We start from the raw sequence: 23,386 nt of genomic DNA on the forward strand, positions 1-23,386 counted from the left end.
GATTCTCTAATTTATCCCACAGATTCTCCATTTCCCCCACATATTCTCCCATTTATCCCCAGATTCCCCATTTATCCCCCAGATTCCCCATTTATCCCACAGATTCTCCATTTTCCCACATATTATCCATTTATCCCACAGATTCTCTAATTTATCCCACAGATTCTCCATTCCCCCCACATATTCTCCATTTATCCCACAGATTCTCTCATTTATCCCCCAGATTCCCCATGTATCCCCAGAATCTCTCATTTATCCCCCAGATTCCCCGTTATCCCCCAGATTCCCCATTTATCCCCCAGATTCTCCCATTTTCCCCACATATTATCCATTTATCCCACAAATTCTCTAATTTATCCCACAGATTCTCTAATTTATCCACAGATTCTCCATTTTCCCCACATATTCTCTCATTTATCCCCAGAATCTCTCGTTTATCCCCCAGATTCCCCATTTATCCCCCAGATTCCCCATTTATCCCCAGAATCTCTCACTATTTCCTCTCCCCTCCCTCTCCCCAGGCTCCCCGGGCAGAGCCGATCCCGCCCTGGCCTCACCGGGGATGTCACCGGGTGCCACCGGGGATGTCACCGGGTGCCACCGCCACCCTCCCTGATCCCGCCGGGACCCGGAATTCCCTCCTGCCCCACCCAGCTCCAGCAAATCCCAGCAGACAGAGCCGGAAAAATCCCAAAAACCGGCCCAGGGCTGCACAATTCCAAGAGCAGCTCGTCCTCCCCATCGCGGATCCTGCTGGAATTCTACAAATCCCACGCCGTGGATTCCTGCTGTTCGTGGGAAGAGCCTCCAGCTCCTCGGGAAGGCAGAAAGAGGAATTTATTTATTTATTCCCAGCAGCAATAATCCTTTTTTTAACCCCATCACAGCAAGGAAAGGATCCAGCTTCCCTGCTCACGTTCCCACCGGGAATTTGGGCAATTCCTGCATCCTGGTGGCAGCCAAGAGATAAAAAACGAACCAAAAAACCCCTTTTTTAATATTTTTCTCACGTGGTCAAAGCTCTCCCTTCTCCCTTCCACAGGAGGATTTATTCCAGGTATTCCCAGTCTTCCAAAATAATTGGTGGCTGCCCCAAAAATCGGAGTTTTTCCGAATGTGATGCCAAGGACAAAGCTCCAGGTGGGCTCAGGGGAGCTCCAGTTCTTTGGGAAACGCTGACTTTGTCCTGTTCCTATTTTTGCACATCAGCAGAGCCTCCCCTGTTCCACCTTTGCATCCCCAGCGCTGCCCTTGGCGAGGACTTTTGGGATCAGCTCTGGGCCAAAAAAAAAAAAACAAAAAACCCCAAAATCCAAGGAAGTTGGTGGAACTCAAGAGAATTCCCTGAATGTAACTTTATTTTTGCACAAGGGTTTGTGGTGGCCGCACGAGGGATGTGTTTAAGGATTTAAAGGAGTTGGGATTAATCCCTGCTCTGGAAATGGTCACGGGTGTAAAGATAATTCCAGCCTTGTTTTGTTCCAGGATAAATCCACAGGGACACTGAGATACGTGGGAAAAGATTAATTCTAGAGAAACCAGCGTGCACTGACTCCCATCCCTCCGATTTCTCCTGTTTCTCCAGGTTTTTCCTATGCAAAAACACACAAAAACCAGCAAAACAAAGCCAGGTCAGCAGCAGGTCCTGACCCAACAAAGCCCGGCTTAAACCCCAGGCTTTGCTTTGGGGTTTTGCTCCACCCCATCGATTTTCCTGATTCCAGCCCGGATCGATCCCTGGCCAGGAGGAAGAGCTCAGAATTCTCCTTGCAGCCTCTCCTGGCAGGGATCTAGGCGTTAAATCTCTTTTTATTGTCCTTTTTTTATCCCTGCTGCCCGGATTTCTTTGGGAAAGGACTCCCAGGGTGTTCCTCGGGAGCCTCCCAGCCCAGGAGCCATAGGAATCTGTACTGTACATTTATTTTTTGGGGTTTTTTTGGGGGGGGGGGGAATAAAAGTGGCTTTTGTAAATAAGCACAGGCATCTTCCACGCACAGAGCAGAGTGCTTCCTCTAGGAATTCCTATGCTAGAAGAATAAATAAATAAAATATTTACTGATAAATAAATTAATAAATAATTTAAAAATAAATGAAATATTTATGGTAATTTTTGGAGCGTGGGTTTTATGGTCGTTCGGAGCTGAGGGGTTTTGCTCCCTCTTTCTCTTTCCTGGTTCTTCAAAACCAACCCAAAATTCACCTTTCAAAAGAGTCCTGAAATTCAAATTCCCCATGTTTGGGAGTGGGATGGACGTGGGGAAGGGCACAGGGGATAAAGGATAAACCAACCCCACAGCAATTCCGGGGATGCCAGGAAAGCTCCCAGCCAAAGGCTGGGAAAAATCCCAGCGGGTTAATTGGTGTAATTAATTATTGGGCTCCATCCTAAGGAGCACGGATTTATCGCGGTCCTGGAGGATTTTCTGCCGTGATCCATCGAGTCCTGGGGCTCCCCTTCCCAGAAGGATTTGGGGAATGTCCCGGCTCTCCTCGGGAGGGATCCAGGGGGGATCCAGGAGGGATCCAGGGGGGATCCAGGAGGGATCCAGGGAGGGATCCAGGAGGGATCCAGGGGGGATCCAGGAGGGATCCAGGAGGGATCCAGGGAAGGATCCAGGGAAGGATCCAGGAGGGATCCAGGAGGGATCCAGGGGGGATCCAGGAGGGATCCAGGGAGGGATCCAGGAGGGATCCAGGGGGGATCCAGGAGGGATCCAGGAGGGATCCAGGGAAGGATCCAGGGAAGGATCCAGGAGGGATCCAGGAGCAGCAGGGAGGGATCCAGGGAGGGATCCAGGAGGGATCCAGGGAAGGATCCAGGAGGGATCCAGGGAAGGATCCAGGGAAGGATCCAGGGAAGGATCCAGGAGGGATCCAGGGAGGGATCCAGGGAAGGATCCAGGAGGGATCCAGGGAGGGATCCAGGGAAGGATCCAGGAGGGATCCAGGGAAGGATCCAGGAGGGATCCAGGGAGGGATCCAGGGAAGGATCCAGGAGCAGCAGGGAGGGATCCAGGGAAGGATCCAGGGAAGGATCCAGGAGGGATCCAGGAGGGATCCAGGGAGGGATCCAGGGAAGGATCCAGGGAGGGATTCAGGAGGGATCCAGGAGGGATCCAGGGAGGGATCCAGGGGGGATCCAGGGAAGGATCCAGGGAGGGATTCAGGAGGGATCCAGGGAAGGATCCAGGGAGGGATTCAGGAGGGATCCAGGAGGGATCCAGGGAAGGATCCAGGGAGGGATCCAGGGGGGATCCAGGAGGGATCCAGGGAAGGATCCAGGGAAGGATCCAGGGGGGGATCCAGGGGGGATCCAGGAGGGATCCAGGGAGAGATCCAGGGGGGATCCAGGAAGGATCCAGGGAGAGATCCAGGGGGGATCCAGGAGGGATCCAGGAGGGATTCAGGGGGGATCCAGGAGGGATCCAGGGAGAGATCCAGGGAAGGATCCAGGAGGGATCCAGGGAAGGATCCAGGGAGGGATCCAGGAGGGATCCAGGAGGGATCCAGGGAAGGATCCAGGAGGGATCCAGCAGGGATCCAGGGAGGGATCCAGGGAGGGATCCAGGAGGGATCCAGGGAAGGATCCAGGGAGGGATTCAGGAGGGATCCAGGAGGGATCAGGGAGGGATCCAGGAGGGATCCAGGGAAGGATCCAGGGAGGGATTCAGGAGGGATCCAGGAGGGATCCAGGGAAGGATCCAGGGAGGGATCCAGGGGGGGATCCAGGAGGGATCCAGGGAAGGATCCAGGGAAGGATCCAGGGGGGGATCCAGGGGGGATCCAGGAGGGATCCAGGGAGAGATCCAGGGGGGATCCAGGAAGGATCCAGGGAGAGATCCAGGAGGGATCCAGGAGGGATCCAGGGAAGGATCCAGGAGGGATCCAGCAGGGATCCAGGGAGGGATCCAGGGAGGGATCCAGGAGGGATCCAGGGAAGGATCCAGGGAAGGATCCAGGAGGGATCCAGGGAGGGATCCAGGGAAGGATCCAGGGAAGGATCCAGGAAGGATCCAGGAGGATCCAGGGAAGCATCCAGGGAAGGATCCAGGGAAGGATCCAGGGGGGGATCCAGGAGGGATCCAGGGAATGATCCAGCAGGGATCCAGGAGGGATCCAGGGAGGGATCCAGGAGGGATCTAGGAAAGGATCCAGGGAAGGATCCAGGAGGGATCCAGGAGGGATCCAGGAGGGATCCCGGGACACAAAGGAGAGATCCAGGAGATCAGAGAGGGATCCAGGAACTGCAGAGGGATCCACGAGAATCAGAAAGGGATCCATGAACATCAGGAAATGATCCAGGGACACCAGGGAGGGATCCAGGAGAATCAGGAAAGGATCCACCACGATCCATTTCACACCCGGGGACTCCAGTTCATCCCAAAGCCTTGGGAGCTTCCTCATGGACACAGGTTAAGAGCAGAGCTCCCCGGGGGGTCCGGGCTTCTCAGGACAGGCAGAGAAATCTTTATTTTATTAATAAAGGATTATTTTATCATATAATTTCTCTGTGTTTTATATATTATATATAATATATACATTATTTCCATTATATATATAGTATATAATATAGATTATATCTATTATATAAAATGGATAGAATATATATTCTATATTCTATATTGTTATACATTGTTCTATATTATTATATATAATATATTATGACAATTACTTTATTAATAATGAATGTATTATTTATTCTGCATATAATTATTTTGTATATTATATATTATGTATAATATAACATAATATAACATAATATAATATAATATAATATAATATAATATAATATAATATAATATAATATAATATAATATAATGTAATATAATATATATTATAATGTATAATGTATATTATATATTATATATTATATTATATATTATATATTATATATTATATATTATCTTCTATCCTATATATTATATCTTATATATATTATATTATATTATATTATGTTATATTATATTATGTTATGTTACGTTACGTTATGTTATATTATATATAACATAGTATATATAATATATTATATATTATGCTGATTATAATTATATTAATAATTAATTTTAATATTATTTTATTGATAATTAAATTAATTATCTAATTAATTATTATGAATTGTATATTTATGATTAATAAATGAGTAACAAATATTGTTTCCTTGTATAAATAACAAACAGCGCTGGGTTCCAGCAGGCTCGGGGCGCCCCCCGCTCTCCGCACGCCCCGGCCCCTTTCCGTGCGCGGCCCCTTTAAACCCGCACAGCCCACCGCGGGCCGGGGGGGATTCCTGCTCCGCGCCGCTGCTGCGCGCCGCCGGTTCTGCCGCGCCACCCCTCCGCGGGCGGTGGTACAGCCCACAGGGGGCGTGGCCAGCGCGGCGGGCGGGCTCGGAGCCCTCAGGGCGGCGCGGCCGCTGCCGTGGGGCCGTCCCGGGGAACCGGAGCGTGCGGAGCGCGGGGCTGCAATGTGCGGAGAGTTCCCGGTGTGCGGGAGCGCCCGGTGTGCGGAGAACTCCCGGCGTGCGGAGATTCCCGGTGTGCGGCGGGAGTCAGCGCGGGGGCGGTGCCAAGGGTTTAATGGCCCGGGCGGCGGTGGCGCTGCCGGACCTCGTGGCGCAACGGTAGCGCGTCTGACTCCAGATCAGAAGGCTGCGTGTTCGAATCACGTCGGGGTCAGGGCGCCCCTGGGCGCTCCTTTTTCACCGCGCAGGAAGAAAATCCTGAAAAATAAAAAATCTGGGATTAAAGGGACTTTTTCAGCCTCTGATTCAAGGGGTTTGGGGGTGCGCATCCCGCAGGTTTGGGGTGAACGCAGCGCTCTGAATTGTGTGGCTTCTCCTGTTGTTTTGTTTTTGTCCCACTGAAGGAGGGCAGGGTGGGAAGAAATATTATTCAAAAAAATTAATTCATTTTAAAATTATATTTATTATAAACCCCATTCAAATCCACAGCTCAAAGCTGCTTCCACTCCACGAGCTGCAGCTGATTTGGGATGGGTTTTGGGACAATTTTTGTGTGGTTTCTGGGATGGATTTTGGGATGGTTTTTGGGGTGGTTTTGGGATAGGTTTGGATGGGTTTTGGGGTTGTTTTTGAGGTGATTTTTGGGATGGCTTTGGGATGTTTTAGAGTGGTTTTGGGATGATTTTGGGATGTTTTGGAGTGGCTTTTGTGGAGATTTTGGGGTGGTTTATGAGGTTGTTTTTAGGATGGTGTTTGGGATGGCTTTGGGATGTGTTTTGGGATGGTTTTTGGGATTTTGGAGTGGTTTTTGGGATTTTGAGTGGTTTTGGGATGGTTTTGGGGTGGTTTTGGAGTGGTTTTTGGGATTTTGGGATGGTTTTGGGGTGGTTTTCCCTTTTTTACTCTGTTTTTTCCCTTTTCCCCCTGTTTTTTTCCCTTTCCCCCTGTTTTTTCCCATTTTTCCCGTTTTCCCCCTTTTTTCCCCTGTTTTTTCCCATTTTTCCCCTGTTTTCCCCAGTTCCTGCCTGCCTGGAGCTGTCTCCCCGCGTTTGCCACCCGGGCGGGCACAGCTGGTGGATTTCTCCCCACGGCTGAAAATCTGATGGAGAAATCCCAGAGTTCTGGCTCCTGTCTTCCCTGATTAAGGGACTCCCTGCACTGAAAAATTCCTTAATTAACTCCTTAATTAACTGTCAGCTTGAAAAATCTCTGGGAAAAATAAGGGATCTGCCATCCCCTGCATTTCTGTCCTTGCTGGCACAACAAAATCCCTGTTTTCCTTCTTTAGCTACAAAAAAAAATTAGTTTTCCCTCTTTACCCACATTATTAAAAAAAAAAAATTATTAAAATTATCTATAATATATTAATATATATGATTATTTAAATTACTGTCATTAATTAATTAAATTAATATAAATTTTATTGTGGTTATTATTATTATTATTATTATTATTATTATTATTATTATTATTATTATTATTATTATTATTATTATTATTATTATTATTTCAATTACAAAAAAACAACCAAAACCCCTTTTTCTCCATTTCCAGAGCTGATTTTTCCCTTTTTCTCCCCTTTTTTTTTTTTTATTCCTGCAGCTCTCCCCCATTTCCATCCCAGGAATGGTTTTGGGATGGAGTTGGCTCAGCCCGAGGTGCACAGGTGAGAAAAAGGGAATTAAAGCCGGGAATGAAAACCTCCCTGGTGTCATCTGCAGGGATTCCTGCACCTCCCCTGCTGTTCCCATGGAAACAGATGTGGAATTGCAGGATTTGATCGATTTTCAGGACAATTTTTAATTTATTTTTCCCTTTAACGTCAACATTTCCTTTATCATTCCCAAACAGGGTGAGGTACACAAAAAAATCTGCCTTTTTGGGGCACCAAAAAAAAGAGAGAAAAATCCTTGAAGGATTTTTCCACAAAGTTATTCCGCAGCACTTTGAGGAGAAAAAATGAATTTAACACCTTTAGAGAGAACCAGGTCAGGCAGGAAAAATCCTGGGATGGGTGGCAGGCTGGGAATCGGCTCCAGAGGGTCTGAAATCCTGCTCCTGTGAGATCCTTGTGGGATGTGGGATGAAAATTTGGGGAATTGGCCCCAAAAGCTCCAAAATCCTGCTCCTCCGAGCTCCTTGTGGGGTGCAGGATCAGAATTTTGGGAATGGGCTCCAAAATCCTGCTCCTCCGAGCTCCTTGTGGGATGTGGGAGCTGCAGGAAGCAGAATTTTGGGAATTGGCCCCAAAAGCTCCAAAATCCCGCTCTTCCAAGCTCCTTGTGGGGTGCAGGATCAGAATTTTGGGAATCTGCTCCAAAGTGTCCCAACATTCCCCTGCTCTGAGCTCCCTGTGGGATGCAGCAGCAGAATTTTGGGAATCCACAGGCTCCAACATCCCAGTCCTCCAAGCTTGTGGGATGCAGGGAGAGAAATTTTGGGAATCTGCTCCAAAATCCTGCTCCTGCAAGTTCCCTGTGGGGTGCAGGGAGAGAAATTTTGGGAATCAGCCCCAAAGGCTCCAATATCCCGCTCCTCCGAGCTCCTTGTGGGGTGCACGAGCAAAATTTTGGGGATTGCCTTCAAAGGGTCCAAAATCCTGCTCTTCCAAGCTCCTTGTGGGATGCAGGGGAAGAAATTTTGGGAATCAGCTCCAAAGGCTCCAACATCCTGCTCCTCCAAGCTTCTTGTGGGATTCAGGAGCAGAATTTTGGGAATCAGCTCCAGAGGCTCCACCATCCTGCTCCTCTGAGCTCCTTGTGGGATGTGGGAGGAAAATTTCGGGAATTGGCGCCAAAGGCTCCCACACCCCTTTCCTCCGAGCTCCCTGTGGGATGCAGGAGCAGAATTTTGGGAATCCACAGGCTCCAACACCCCGCTCCTCTGAGTTTGTGGATATAGGAGGAGAATTTTGGGAATTGGCTCCAAAGGGTCCAAAATCCTGCTTCTCTGAGCTCCCTGTGGGGTGCAGGGAAAGAAAGTTTGGGGATTAACTCCAAAGGCTCCAACATCCCACTCCTCTGAGCTCCTTGTGGGATGCAGGGAAAGAAATTTTGGGAATCAGCTCCTGAGGCTCCACATCCCTTTCCTCCAAGCTCCTTGTGGGATTCAGGAATAGAATTTTGGGAATCAGCCCCAAAGGGTCCAGCATTCCCCTGCTCCAAGCTCCTTGTGGGATACAGGGAGAGAAATTTTGGGAATCTGCTGCAAAGAGTCCAAAATCCTGTTTCTGTGAGCTCCCTGTGGGATGCAGGAGCAGAATTTTGGGAATTGGCTCCAGAGGCTCCAGCATCCCACTCCTGTGAGCTCCTTGTGGGATGCAGGAGCAGAATTTTGGGAATCAGCTCCAACATCCTGCTCCTCCGAGTTTGTGGGATGCAGGAGCAGAATTTTGGGGTTCCGCCGCCCCAGCCGCCCTTGCCGTGCCCGTTTCCCCCTTTTGGGGTGACATCCCCGGGACGGGCTCTTCCCTGGCGGATCCTGGGATCCACCCCAGACACCTCCGCCTCCTCCCAGCTCCGGCTATCCCGATTTTTTCCAAAATCCCCCGGGAATTCAGGCGGTGCCGCTTTGGGGCGGGGAGCGCCGCCGTTCCAGAACATCCTGCGAGCGTGGGGAGCCATAAAAGGCTCAGGGATGGATCGGGAACGCCGGGAATTCGCACGCACAGCCCCGAGGAGGAGCCCAGCTGGGGAAACCCTCCCCGCCCCGAGCGTCCTACATCTTCCAGAGGGGGAACAGCAGCGCCGCTGGATTTACGCCGATTTATTTTTATTTTATTTTAATTTTTTTCCCCCCTCTTCCCACGCAGCAATTCCCAACCCCGGCTGCTCCCGGCAGCCCGGCGGGGAGTGGGAGGAAGGGGATGCTCGGAGGGTTTGGGAAAATCGGGAGCATTTCCAGCCATGCCTCGCCGGAGCTGTGAGTATTCCCGAGAAATCCCGGGAGAGGAAGGAGGGAGGGAATTCCTCGCTGGAGGTCACTGGGGGATGCTTTGGGACCCCGCGTCCTCCCAGGCTGTGCAGGAGCAGCCACGAACAAAGCTCGGAGTTTGTGTTTCCCTTCCAAAAATTGGGTGGGGAAAGATGATTTTTTCCCCTTACTTTTTGTGGAAAATGAAGGGGTTTTCCAATACTTTTTCCCCCAAAATTCCATATTTTCAGCTTTTCTCCTCCCTGCATCCCAGTCCCATTTCCCAGCATTTCTCCCGGACCAGGCCCGGCAGGGATGGGGCTGCTCTGACCTCCCCCAGCTGTGATCCGGCTCTTCCCATTCCCTCTGCAGCCGGAATAAAGAGGAAAAGCAGCTCTGGGAACACAACCTGAGAGGCTGCAGGGCTGGGAAAGCCTTTCTGTGTTTGACTCGTGGGGCAGAGGGAGCTTTTGGGGGACGAGGAGGGGGATTCGGGGTCCTGGTGGGGAAGGGAGACCCTTTGCCCTTGCAAGTGAGTCCTTGCTCTTAAATTAAATTAAATTATTAATTAAATTAAAACTCCTGAACTCAACAGTGACATGAGCAAGCCTCACCTTGCTCTGCTGATTTTTCAGCCCACTCAGGGTTTTTAAAAAAGGCTGATTTGGGCTCTTTCAATAAATGAAGCAGCTTGTGTCCCTGTCCCGGAGCTGTGGCACCCCTGGCGCGCTCCTGCTGGGGAATATTTCCTTCCACAGCCCCTCTCCCTCCCATCGGGGGTCGCAGCTGGCAGGAGGGGGCTGCAGAGGATCCCGGGCTCGGCAGGGTGAGGCTGGGGGCGCCAGGCCGGCCCGGCCCCTCCTGCATCCCAAAGGATGCTCGGCACCGGGGGTACCAAACGAGCTGCTCTGCTCGGCACAAGGAAATCTCTTCTAATCCCGGTGGTTTTCGCCGTTTTTGCCGGATTTTTTTCCAGGCAGAGGCGGGGAGCCGGCGAGGTTTCGCTGTTGTTGTTGTGATTTTCCGGCGGGTTGTTACTATGGCGAGGGAGCCGAGGCGGGAGGTCAGGAATCCCCGGCTGGCGATTCCATCCTGCTCCTTTCATTCCCAGCTGCCGGGGCTGGAGCAAAGGCAGCAGAGCCCGGCTGTTCCCAGCCCCCTTTCCTCGGGACACGGGGGGAGAGGAAGAGCCTTTTTCCCGGAGTGTCCCCGGCGGATTTCTCTGCCCGCTGGGTGTGTTTGTCCCGCTCCCGGTGGCAGGTGGGAATTTTGGGGCTCTGAGGATCATCCTGGCTCTGTCCCGTTCCCAAATGGGAGGAGGTTTGTGCTCCAGCCCTTGGAATTTCCACCCCGGAGCAGCAAAACTTCCAAATCCTGGAGAGAAGAGGGTTGGGAAGGGAAAGGAGCTGCGCTGACATCTCCCCCCGTTGATCCCTTGGAACCAACCTGGCGCTGATAAATCCCAAATTATTGCAGATCCATGAATGCCACCAATCCAGGGGCTCCCCAAAATCAGGGATGGGTTTTCCTTGGAGGGAATATCCAGGAGAGCTCCCGCTGTCCCCTGGAGCCCTGACCCCTCTCCGGGGCTGCCCCTGCCCATCCGCACTCCAAATACACCTGGAAAAGACCCTGGAGGGTTTCTTAAACCAGGGAATGTCATCCTTCCCATCCTGAAACCAGGGAATGTCATCCTTCCCATCCTGAAACCAGGGAATGTCATCCTTTCCATCCTTAAATCCAGGATTTCATCTTTCCCATCCTTAAACCAGGGAATTTCATCCTTCCCATCCTTAAACCAGGGAATTTCATCCTTCCCATCCTTAAACCAGGGAATTTCATCCTTTCCATCTTTGAAACAGGGAATTTCATCCTTTCCATCCTTAAACCAAGGAATTTCATAATTTCCATCCTTACCCAAGGAATTTCTTCCTTTCCATCCTTAAACCAGGGAATTTCATCCTTTCCGTCTTTAAACCAGGGAATTTCATCCTTTCCATCTTTAAACCAAGGAATTTCATAATTTCCATCCTTAACCCAAGGAATTTCTTCCTTTCCATCCTTAAACCAGGGAATTTCATCCTTTCCGTCTTTAAACCAGGGAATTTCATCCTTTCCTTCTTTAACCCAAGGAATTTCGTCCTTCCATCCTTAAACCCAGGAATTTCATCCTTTCCATCCTTAAAACAGGGAATTTCATCCTTTCCATCCTTAACCCAAGGAATTTCATCCTTTCCCCAAGGAATTTCATCCTGCAGGGATAAGGAGCAGAGGGCTCGGCCCCATCTCTGCCGGGGAAAAAGCAATTTCCCTTCCTTTGGATTCCAAACGTCAATCAGTCCGGGAGGATGAGGCGATAATTCCCGGGGCTGGGGGGGGAATGTGGCCGCAGGAAGCTCTGCCAGCTCCCAGCACCGCGCTGGTGTCGCCTCCCGCTGAAATCCAGGTGATTTTTGGAGAGCCGGAGGCGAAGACGTGGAATTCAGGAATTCAGAGCGCGATCCTGACCTTGATTTCCTTTAAATAGCACGGCAGGGAAGGGGAGCAGGATCTTTGTGTGCCAAGGCAGCTGAATTCAGGCAGGGCTTTGCATTCCAGCAAATTCCCGGCTCTTTGCTCCTTTATTCCCCTGGAAGACCTGCCCGGAGAAATCCTCATCCCTCTCCTCTGCGTGCTGGGATGTGGAAAAGGAATTTTTAGGCCATTTTAGGCAATTATTCCTGAGTTTTGGGCGGAGAAATTGCCCGGCCCCAGCCAGGTTCTGCTGCTGGTTGTGTCTCATCCCAGCGCTGTGGATCTGAAGGAATAAAGGTCAGGAATGCCCGGACACAAATCCATGGAGCTCCTGGAAAGAGGAGCTGGCTCTGCCCTGCTAATGAACCAACCCGGGCTGAATTTATCCATGAAAATTCAGCGGGAAAGGAAATCGATCGCCCGAGGGAGCAGAATCGATCACCCGGAGCTGCCGGGGCACACATCCCGGGGCTGCTGCTCGCTGCTTTTTCCTTGGATCCCGGAGCCCGGCAGGCGTGGCCCGATGTGCTGCTGCTGCTTTTTATCGTGCCTTCGTGCTCCTTTGTCTGCGGCCGCCCTGGAGCCGGGAATTTCCGGGAATTGCCCCGGGAATTGCCCCGGGAATCGCGGGTGGGCCCAGGGCAGGTCCTGCTGCTGGAGGCTGGCAGCCCAAGCGGGATCTCTCAGTTTATTTTTGAATTCCTCATGCCCCAAATGATGTTTTGTGCGCTCCTGAATATTTATATGAGAAGATAAATAATAATAATAATAACAACAACAACAACAATAATAATAACAACAATAATAACAATAATAATAATAATAATAAAAACAAACAGCCCTGCTCGGACTAATGGGATTTTGTGGAGGCTCGGGGTTGCATGGGGAGGACGGGAAGGGATTTCCCTCCCAGGGCTGCTTTTGTCCCTCTCCCTTCGCCCTCTCTCGGTCCTCCCGCGCTAATTAAGCTCATCTGCGTGGCGCTTAATGAAGGAGAGAGGAGATGGAGCAAAGACCGCGTTCCCAGCGCTCTGCCGGGGATTGCAGCCGGGGGCTCGCATTCCTCAGGGTGAGGAAGGTCAGGAGGAGGAACCCGGCGGCTCAGAGGAGGAAAAGTTCCCCAGGCGGCAGGAAAACAGGGGGGAAGGAGCAGAGCCCGGTTTGAAGCCACCTGGGGGCGGGAAGCAGCAGAACAAACCGACTCCAACCTTCTCGCCTCGGTTTTTGGTTTTTTTTTTTTTTTTTTTGTTTTTTGTTTTTTTTTTGGGGTTTTTTTGTTTTGTTTTTTTGGGGTTTTTTTGTTGTTTTGTTTTGTTTTTGTTGTTTTTTGGTGGTTTTTTTTGTGTTGTTGTTTTTTTGTGTCTTTTTTTGTTTGTTTTTCGGTTTTTTGTTTCCCCACCTCTTCTTGTTTTGTTTTATTTTTAGGCTCGGTCTCTGCGTGAGCTGCTGAGGCGGCTCTGGAGCCGCAGGATTGATGGAGAGGCGCTGAAAGGTGGCGGTGCTGCGCGGGGGGTGGCGGTGACACAGGGGACAGGGACAGTGGGAGGGCAGCTCTGGTCCCGCTCTGCTCCTGGCAGGGTGGGGTTTGCACTCTGGGATTTTCCCTCAGTTCAGGAGGAACATTTTGGGGCTGGAGCGAGTCCAGGGAAGGGAATGGAGCTGGGAAGGGTTTGGAGAGTCCTGAGGGGGCTGGGAAGGGTTTGGAGAGTCCTGAGGGAGCTGGAAAGGGTTTGGAGAGTCCTGAGGGAGCTGGGAAGGGTTTGGAGAGTCCTGAGGGAGCCGGGAAGGGTTTGGAGAGTCCTGAGGGAGCTGGGAAGGGTTTGGAGAGTCCTGAGGGAGCCGGGAAGGGTTTGGAGAGTCCTGAGGGGGCTGGGAAGGGAATGGAGAGTCCTGAGGGGGCTGGAAGGGTTTGGAGAGTCCTGAGGGGGCTGGGAAGGGTTTGGAGAGTCCTGAGGGAGCTGGGAAGGGGCTCAGCCTGGAGCAAAGGAGGCTCAGGGGGAATTTGTGGCTCTGCACAACTCCCTGCCAGGAGGGGACAGCCGGGGGGGATTTGGGATCTTGTCCCAGGGAACAGGGACAGGAGGAGATGGGAACGGCCTCAGGCTGGGCTGGGGAGGCTCAGGGTGGACATCAGCAGGAATTTCCTCCTGGAAAGGGCTGGAAGGGGCTGCCCAGGGGGTTTGGAGTGCCCGTCCATGGAGGTGGCACTGAGTGCTCAGGGTGGGGGTCGGGCACAGCCTGGCCGATCCTGGAGAACACTTCCACCCTCACCGATCCCAGAACTCTCTTTTCCAGCACCAGCCCCTCCTGGCGGGCCACCATGGATCTGCCCAGCACCAAGGACTTCCAGTGGAAGTCTCTGGCGCCGCTGCCCAGCCGCAGGGTGTACTCCACGCTGGTGGAGGCGGGCGGGCAGGTCTTCGCCGTGGGCGGCTGCGACGACAACGGCGTCCCCGTGGCCTCCTTCGAGGTCTACTCGCCCGAGGCCGACCAGTGGGCAGCGCTGCCCGCCATGCCCACGGCCAGGGCCGGCGTGGCCGTCACCGTGCTGGGCAAGAGGATCATGGTGATCGGCGGCTGTGGGCGCGGAGCAGCTGCCGCTGAAGGTGGTGGAGGCGTACAGCACGGACGAGGGGCGCTGGAGGAAGCGCAGCTCGCTGCGCGAGGCCGCCATGGCATCTCGGTGACGGCCAAAGGCAAGCGGGGCTTTGTGGGTGTCTGTCTGTCCGTCTGGGAAAGAGACACGGGAAACACGGGCAGGCGCGGCCCGGCAGAAAGTGGGGGGGACACTCTGTGGTGCCCCAATAGTGGGGGACACTCTGTGGTGTCCTGACACTGGGGGGACACTCTGTGGTGTCCTGACAGTGACAGTGGGGGACACTGCCGTTCAGCTTCCCAGGAGGAAAACCCTGGGCAAAGGGATCATGGTCAAAGGACGTGAACGCCACAGGAGGGACCTGCCAGGGCCGTGGCACTGGGGATCTGGTTGATGAATTGGTGATTAAAGGCTGGGCTTGACGAGCTTGGAGGTTTTTCCCGGCTTTGAGTCTGTGCTTGGGCACAAAATCCCTCTGGACGGCAGGCCCCGGGCCACGGCGTTGGGGATTTGGGGATCTGGTTGATGAATTGGTGATTAAAGGTTGGGCTTGACGAGCTTGGAGGTTTTTCCTGGCTTTGATTCTGTGCTTGGGCACAAAATCTCTCCTGCTGGCAGTCCAGGGTTGATTTGTTCATCTCCAAAACCTCTCCTGTGCTTCCAGGAGCCTCCAAAGCACCTCCTGTGCTTCCAGGAGTCCCCAAAACACCTCCTGCACTTCCAGGAGTTTGGGCCTGGTGCGTTTTGTCACCTCCCACCCTCCTGGGACGCTCCAGGGGAGGCTGGAAGCACCGGCAGAGCCACCCCCGGGTTTGTCACCAGCCCTGGTGGCTCTGCTGCTCCCCGGGGGTGTTTTGGACAGCTCCGAGCTCCAGGGGCTCGGATCCAAACTTTTTATGGCTTTACAGCAAGTTCTGCTCCTTGAGTGGATGTTTTTTGCAAGGGGGTATGGATTTTTTTTTATTTAATTTTTTTTTTTTTTTTTTAGGGCAGGGATATTTCTGGTGTTTTCCCATAGCAGTTCTGTTTGGGGTTTTTTTGTGGGTTTTTTTTCAGGTTTTTTTTGGTGGGTTTTTTTGTGGTTTTTTTTTGTTTGTTTGTTTGTTTGTTTTGGTTTTGGTGGGGGGTTTTTTGTTGTTGGTTTGTTTGTTTGTTTGTTTGTTTTTTTCCAGGGGTGATGGATTTCTGGTGCTTCCCTAGAATAATTTCATGTTATTTTTGGGGGGTTTTGCCCCATCCCAATCACAGAGTGTATGCAGCAGGGGGGATGGGTTTCTGGTGCTTTCCTACAATAATTTCATGTTATTTTTTGGGTTTTGGCCCCATCCAGACCACAGGGTGTACGCAGCAGTGGGGGATGGATTTATGGTTCTTCCCTACAATAATTTCATGTTATTTTTTGGGTTTTGGCCCCATCCAGACCACAGGGTGTACGCAGCGGGCGGGATGGGCTCGGACCTGCGGCCCCACAACTTCCTGCAGCACTATGACGTGCTCAAGGACATCTGGGTGTCCCTGGCTGCCATGCCCACCCCCCGCTACGCGGCCACGTCCATCCTGAGGGGCACCAAGATCTACGTGCTGGGTAAGGACCAGCCCTGCCCCTCCTCTCTTCTTTCTCCTTCCTCCCCCATCCTTTCTCCTTCTTCTCCTCCTCTTTCCTTTCTCTTCCTATTTCTTCTTTCCTTTTCCTTTTCCTTTCCCCTTTTCCCCTTTTCCCCTTTTCCCCTTTTCCCCTTTTCCCCTTTTCCCCTTTTCCCCTTTTCCCTTTTCCCTTTTCCCCTTTTCCCTTTTCCCCTTTCCCCTTTCCCCTTTTCCCTTTTCCCTTTTCCCTTTTCCCTTTTCCCTTTTCCCTTTTCCCTTTCCCCTTTTCCCCTTTTCCCCTTTTCCCCTTTTCCCCTTTTCCCCTTTTCCCTTTTTCCCTTTTTCCCTTTTTCCCTTTTTCCCTTTTTCCCTTTTTCCCTTTTTCCCTTTTTCCCTTTTTCCCTTTTTCCCTTTTTCCCTTTTCCCCTTTCCCCTTTTCCCTTCCTCCTTTTCCCTTTTCCCCTCCCCATTCCCTCTCTTCCCCAGGAGGAAGGCAATCCAAGTACGCCGTCAACGCCTTCGAGGTGTTCGACACGGAGACGCGCTCCTGGACCAGGTTCCCCAGCATTCCCACCAAGAGAGCCTTCTCCAGCTTCGTGCCCGCCGAGGGGAAGCTCTTCAGCCTGGGGGGGCTGCGCCAGGGCCGGCTCTACCGGCAGCCCAAGTTCATGAGGACCGTGGACGTGTTCGACCTGGAGCAGGGTGGGAGCTGGGCCGGCCACGGCCGGGGGGCTTGGGGACACGGGGAGGGGTGTGGGGTCACGGGGATGGGTTTGGGGTCATGGGGATCGGTTTGGGGTCACAGGGAGGGGTTTGGGGACACAGGGATGGGTCTGGGGTCATGCAGAGCTAGCTGGGTTTGGGGTCATGGAGATGGGTGTGGGGACACAGGGATGGGTTTGGGGACACAGTTGGGTTTGGGGTCACAGCTGGGTTTGGGGACATGGAGATGGGTTTGGAGACACGGGGAGGGGTTTGGGGACACAGTTGGGTTTGGGGTCATGGGGAGGGGCTTGGGGACACGGGGAGGGGTTTGGGGACACGGCTGGGTTTGGGGACATGGGGATCGGTTTGGGGTCACAGCTGGGTTTGGGGTCACAGGGAGGGGTTTGGGGTCACAGGGAGGGGTTTGGGGTCACAGGGATGGGTTTGGGGTCATGGGGAGGGGCTTGGGGACACGGGGAGGGGTTTGGGGACACGGGGAGGGGTTTGGGGACATGGGGATCGGTTTGGGGTCACAGCTGGGTTTGGGGTCACAGGGAGGGGTTTGGGGTCACAGGGAGGGGTTTGGGGACACAGTTGGGTTTGGGGACATGGGGAGGGGTTTGGGGACACAGGGATGGGTCTGGGGTCATGCAGAGCTAGCTGGGTTTGGGTCATGGAGATGGGTGTGGGGACACAGGGAGGGGTTTTGGGACATGGGGAAGGGTTTGGGGACACGGGGATGGGTTTGGGGACACACAAGCATGGGTGTGGGGACAAAGGGAGGGGTTTGGGGACACAGGGATGGTTTGGGGACACGGAGAGGGGTTTGGGGGACAAAGGGAGGGGTTTGGGGACAAAGGGAGGGGTTTGGGGACATGGGGATGGGTTTGGGGACAAAGGGAGGGGTTTGGGGACATGGGGAGGGGTTTGGGGACAAAGGGAGGGGTTTGGGGACAAAGGGAGGGGTTTGGGGACAAATGGAGGGGTTTGGGGACATGGGGATGGGTTTGGGGACATGGGGATGGGTTTGGGGACAAAGGGAGGGGTTTGGGGACAAAGGGAGGGGTTTGGGGACAAATGGAGGGGTTTGGGGACATGGGGATGGGTTTGGGGACATGGGGATGGGTTTGGGGACAAAGGGAGGGGTTTGGGGACAAAGGGAGGGGTTTGGGGACATGGGGATGGGTTTGGGGACACAGCATGGGTTTGGAGACACAGGGATGGGTTTTGGGGACACACAGGGAGGCGTTTGGGGTCACACGGGGATGGGTGTGTGGCGACACAGGCATGGGTTTAGGGTTTGGGGATCTCACAGGGCTGGGTTTGGGGTTTTGGGGCACACAGGGCTGGGTTTGGGGCTCTGCCATCCTTGCAGAGCACAGAGCTCCCCCCTGCTGCTGCCTTGAGCTCAGCTTAGAGGACGATTTCCAGTCAGGATTACCGAGTGGAACGGGAAAACCTCACTCCCGAGGCAGCTGGATCCAACAGTGGGATCACAGGGCCAAACCCAACCCTTCTATGGGGTTTATCACCCCAAGGCGCAGCAGCCAAGCTGCCCTTCCAGGAGCCAGGGGCTCAGAGAGGCGGGTGCTCCCCAGGAGTGGAGGGTCCCCAAAAGCCAGCGTGTCCTGTCCTTCCAGGGGGCTGGATGAAGATGGAGTGCTCCTGCTACCTGAAGAAAAAGGCGAGCAGACTTCGTGGCCGGCTACCTGAGGGGCAGAGTTTGTCGTGGCTGGGGGCCTGGGTGAGGCTCTGGGACTGTGGGAACCCTTTAAAATCTGTTGGAATTGTTGTCATCCCAAAAAAAAAGGAGAAATCGCGGTGCTGGCTGGTGGGAGGGAGCAGGGATGGGGTACAGAGCAGCCGAGAGAAGCTCGATGGTGCTTCCCAGATCATCCAGCGCCTCCTTTTGTGCTTCCAGGGAATCAGCCGACTGTGCTGGAGTCGGCAGAGGCTTTCCACCCCGAGAAGAACAAGTGGGAGAGCCTGCCCCCCATGCCCACGCCGCGCTGCGCCTGCTCCAGCATCGCGCTGCGGGACTGCCTGCTGGCCGTGGGCGGCGTCAGCCAGGGGCTCAGCACGGCCGTGGAGGCCCTGTGCCTCTCCGACTCCTGATGGGAACTCTCCTGGAGAGAATCCCACCTGGAACAGGGCCCTGTGCCGCTCTGACTCCTGAGAATCCCACCTGGAACAGATCCCTGTGCCTCTCTGACTCCTGATGGGAACTCTCCTGGAGAGAATCCCACCTGGAACAGGGCCCTGTGCCTCTCTGACTCCTGAGAATCCCACTGGAACAGGGCCCTGTGCCTCTCTGACTCCTGAGAATCCCACTGGAACAGGGCCCTGTGCCTCTCCGACTCCTGATGGGAACTCTCCTGGAGGGAATCCCACCTGGAACAGGGCCCTGTGCCGCTCTGACTCCTGAGAATCCCACCTGGAACAGATCCCTGTGCCGCTCTGACTCCTGACTGGAACCACCTGAGTGGGAATCCCACCTGGAACAGGGCCCCGTGCCTCTCTGACTCCTGAGAGGAGCACTCCTGGAGGAGAATCCCACCTGGAACAGATCCCTGTGCCTCTCTGATTCCTAACTGGAACTCCCAGGAGGAGAATCCCACCTTGGACAGGTTCCTGTGCCTCTCTGATTCCTGATCTAAGCCCACCTGAGTGGGGATCCCACCTGGAACAGGGCTCTGTGACTCTCTGATTCCTGATTGGAACACTCCTGGAGAGAATCCCAGCTGGAACAGGGTCCTGTGCCTCTCTGATTCCTGAGAATCCCACCTGGAACAGATCCCTGTGCCCCTCTGATTCCTGAGAATCCCTCTGGAGAGAATCCCACCTGGAGCAGGGCCCTGCCCCTGGCTGTCCCCAGCAGTGGCACTGGGGACAGTGCTGGCAGCTCCTGGAGCTGGACAGCACCACCCAGCAGCTCCCCCAGAACCACATCCAGGGATCCTGGTGCCGCCCTTCCTGGCACTGCTGTCCACGAGGAACCCCCACGCTGGGCAGGGGTCCCCTCCTGTCACTGTCACAGCTCCGTGGGGACATCAGCTGGGGGAACTGCTCCCCACAGCTCCAAGGGCCCCAGGCCAGGTGTCCCTGCTGTGTCGCCTCTCCATCTGGGGCTGCTCCTGTCACCGTGGAGCTCCGGGAGCACCGTGTGGAGCTCCGGGAACACGGTGTGGAACTCTGAGAACACCGTGTGGAGCTCCAGGAACACCGTGTGGAGCTCCAGGAACACCGTGTGGAACTCCGGGAACACCGTGTGGAGCTCCGGGAACACCGTTCAGAGCTCCAGGAACACCGTGTGGAGCTCCGGGAACATAGTTCACTGTGTGGAGCTTCGAGGACACCGTTCAGAGCTCCATGAACACTGTGCAGAGCTCCGAGGGCACCGTGCGGAGCTCTGAGGGTGCCGTGTGGAGCTCCAGGAACACAGTTCAGAGCTCCATGAACACCGTGTGGAGCTCCGAGGACACCGTGCGGAGCTCCGAGGACACTGTGTGGAGCTCGAGCGTGCCGTGTGGAGCTCCAGGAACACCATTCAGAGCTCCGAGGGCACCGTGCGGAGCTCCAAGAGCACCATGCAGAGCTCCAGGGACACGGTGGGACAGAGGGAGCGGCGGTCAGGGTTCTTCTCCCCTCATTCCAGGCGGGATCCCCCGATGCGGAGCGCTGGGGAAAGGAGGAAGGGAACAGGAGGGGAATGAAGGGAGAGAGGAGCTTTCCCCTCCAGCCCAACCCCGGCACAGCCAATCTCCCCGCGAGCCGCCCCTGCGCCGAGCCCGGCTGCTAATGAGGAATTTTCTTTGTCCTTAAGGAACCTTTGCCAGCTCTTTTCCTCCTGATTCCCGGGCCCCGCTCAGCTCGGTGCTTTGTTCGGCTGGAGCAGGGGGAGGAGGGATCCTCTGTGGAGCCTGATCCTTCCTTCCTGCCTCCAGAAACCCTGGACAGGGCAGCGCCCTGGGATTTATGGAGGAGGTGACAGCGACTGGGGGTGACAGAACCACAGCTGGGAGAGCCCCGAGCTTCCAGAGAGGGGGACAGGAGCAGCTCTGAGCCCCTGAGGAGGGAAAAACAGCTCCAGGTGTCTGCCTCTGGATGAACCCCAAGCTTCCATCACCCCACAGGATCCCTGGAGATGCCGAGTGCCAGCCCAGGGTGCCCCTGGCTCGGGGGGGAATTTCCTCACCCCAGAGGGTGAGGGTGGCATTCACCTCCCTCCCCTGACCCTTCTCAGGCTGCGCCTCAGCCGTGCCCTTCCCTGGGATGCTCCTGCTGGGAAATGGGATCCTGCAGGACACAACCTCCCTGGGAAATTGGGAAATGGGGTCCTGAGGGACACAGCCTCCCTGGGAAATGGGGTCCTGCAGGGCACAACCTTCCTGGGAAATTGGGAAATGGGGTCCTGAGGGACATAACCTCCCTGGGAAATTGGGAAATGGGGTCCTGAGGGACACAAACTTCCTGGGAAATGGGATCCTGAGGGACACAACCTCCCTGGGAAATTGGGAAATGGGGTCCTGAGGGACAACCTCCCCAGGAAATTGGGAAATGGGGTCCTGCAGGACACAACCTTCCTGGGAAATTGGGAAATGGGGTCCTGAGGGACACAACCTTCCTGGGAAATTGGGAAATGGGGTCCTGAGGGACACAACCTCCCTGGGAAATTGGGAAATGGGGTCCTGAGGGACACAACCTCCCTGGGAAATTGGGAAATGGGGTCCTGCAGGACACAACCTCCCCGGGAAATTGGGAAATGGGGTCCTGAGGGACACAGCTTCCCTGGGAAATGGGGTCCTGCAGGACACAACCTGCCTGGGAGATGGGGTCCTGCCTGGGAGATGGGGTCCTGAGGGACATAACCTCCCTGGTTTTGGCCAAGCAGGGCTGTGCCCGCCCTCCTGGTGGCGGAGATGTGACCTGAGCCCCGGAGATGTGACCTGAGCCCCAGAGATGTGACCTGAGCCCCGTCCGGGTGGGCCGGCGCTCCTGGCTGTGCCTGCATTTCGGGATGGTTTTGGGTGGGTTTGGGGATTTCCGCGGGTTGGGGTGGTTTGGTTGGGCTGAGCCGTGCTGGGTCTCCTCCCAGAGCGGTGAACAGCAGATGGCATCCCTGGGCTGAGCAGCACCCTCGGCAGCCGTCCCGCTGTCCTGGGCTGCCCTGGCCGGGTGGTGCCAGGCCCGGGCGGCTCCAAAATCCCATTTTGGGTGCTGCAAGATCCAAAAAATAATTGGATGCTGTGCGCCTCCTCCGGTGTTTTATTCCCGTGGAAAGACATCCCCGAGGAGCCCAAACAGCTGCCAGGAGCTGGGACAGAGCTGGATTGGGGTCCAAAGAGCCCCTGATGCTGCTGCCCAGGGGTCCAGGAAACGAGCTCTCCCCGAGCTCTGCAGAGAATCCCTTGGGATGAGGGGGCCCAGAGCTCCTTTCCCCGGAGAAATGTTGGGTTTGTCACCAGCCAGGCCCTCCTGGCCCTGGGGGCTGCAGGAAGCCCTGGGCCGGTCCCTCTGTCCCCGGCACCCCCGGACCCCACACCCTCTCTGCTCCCTGCTCTTTACCCCAGCCCAGCCGAGCCTTTGGAGTTTTCCAGCGACAAAAGCAATCCCGGAGCGGCCCCGGCCGTGTCCTCGGCTGAACTCCCCATGCTCGGAGCTTGCTGAGAGGCTTTCCAGCCCCGGTGGCTGCCCCGGCACGGAGGCCGAGCGCTGAGCTGGCCCTGCTGCCAAAAATCATCATTTTTCGTCACCGAGCAGACTTTGTGTGCACAAACAGGAAACTTCCTGCAGGAGCAGCCTCCAGAGGAGCGGTGCTGGAGCAGAAATGATTCCTGCACCTCGCCACGGGCCCAGCACACGCGGCTGGGCTGGCTCTGGCTGTTGGGGACAACATTTTTGGGGGTCAGCGCTGCTTTTTGGGGTCAGCTCTGCCCTTTGTGGTGCCAAAAGGAGCCCAGTGTGGGGGTGTGTGAGCGCTGCTCCAGCTCCAGCCGGGAATTCCGCTCTGGGGAGCTGGGGGTTGAGCTCTGGGGAGCACCTGTGCCACTGCCACCCTCATCCCTGGCATGTCCCCAGCCCTGGGGGCCACCAGCAGCGGGGTCACCCCGGCTGCTCCCATTCCCAGGGAATGTGCCGGCGCTGGAGCGGATGTGGAGCCGCCTTCCTGAGACACAGACGCTTCCTGCTCGCAGAATAAAGGCTCCAGATTTTTTTTTGTGGGATTTTTTGGGTTTTTTTTTTTTTTTTTTTTTTTTGAGGGGAATTTTTCTTCTTTTTCCTCTGAATGCCTCGTGGTTTCGTGCTGTGACACCCCCCAGCGCCCGGGAGGGTGACAGGGACGCCTGGGGGCGGATTTGTGATAAAAGGGAGAGGTGGTTTAATGGAAAAATATGGATGGAGGGAATCCATGGATGGATGGAGGGAATCCATGGATGGATGGATGGATGAAGGGATGGATGAAGGGATGGATGAAGGGATGGATGGATCCATGGATGGAGGGATGGATGGATGGATGGATGGATCCATGGATGGATGATTCCATGGATGGATGGATGGATGGATCCACGGATGAATCCACGGATGGAGGGATGGATGGATGATGGATGGACGG

General features: G+C 54.4%; 1 protein-coding gene and 1 non-coding gene across 2 annotated transcripts; both read left to right on the forward strand.

Annotated features, from left to right (window-relative positions):
- Positions 1-5,604: 5,604 nt before the first annotated feature.
- Positions 5,605-5,676, forward strand: TRNAW-CCA (transfer RNA tryptophan (anticodon CCA)). The gene has a single exon. It is a non-coding gene; the product is annotated as a tRNA-Trp (tRNA).
- Positions 5,677-9,110: 3,434 nt separating this feature from the next.
- KLHDC8A (kelch domain containing 8A) lies at positions 9,111-22,997 on the forward strand. The gene is given in 12 exon segments (XM_064399135.1): positions 9,111-9,383; positions 13,314-13,380; positions 14,184-14,466; positions 14,468-14,558; positions 14,561-14,584; positions 15,905-16,069; positions 16,555-16,770; positions 18,414-18,451; positions 18,453-18,497; positions 18,499-18,517; positions 18,695-20,863; positions 21,665-22,997. Coding segments are annotated over 9 exon segments (1,050 nt in total). The 5' UTR covers positions 9,111-9,383; positions 13,314-13,380; positions 14,184-14,208; the 3' UTR covers positions 18,889-20,863; positions 21,665-22,997.
- The last annotated feature ends 389 nt before the right edge of the window (positions 22,998-23,386 follow it).

Source organism: Passer domesticus, chromosome 25 (assembly GCF_036417665.1).
Source record: "Passer domesticus isolate bPasDom1 chromosome 25, bPasDom1.hap1, whole genome shotgun sequence".
Taxonomy (NCBI): domain Eukaryota; kingdom Metazoa; phylum Chordata; class Aves; order Passeriformes; family Passeridae; genus Passer; species Passer domesticus.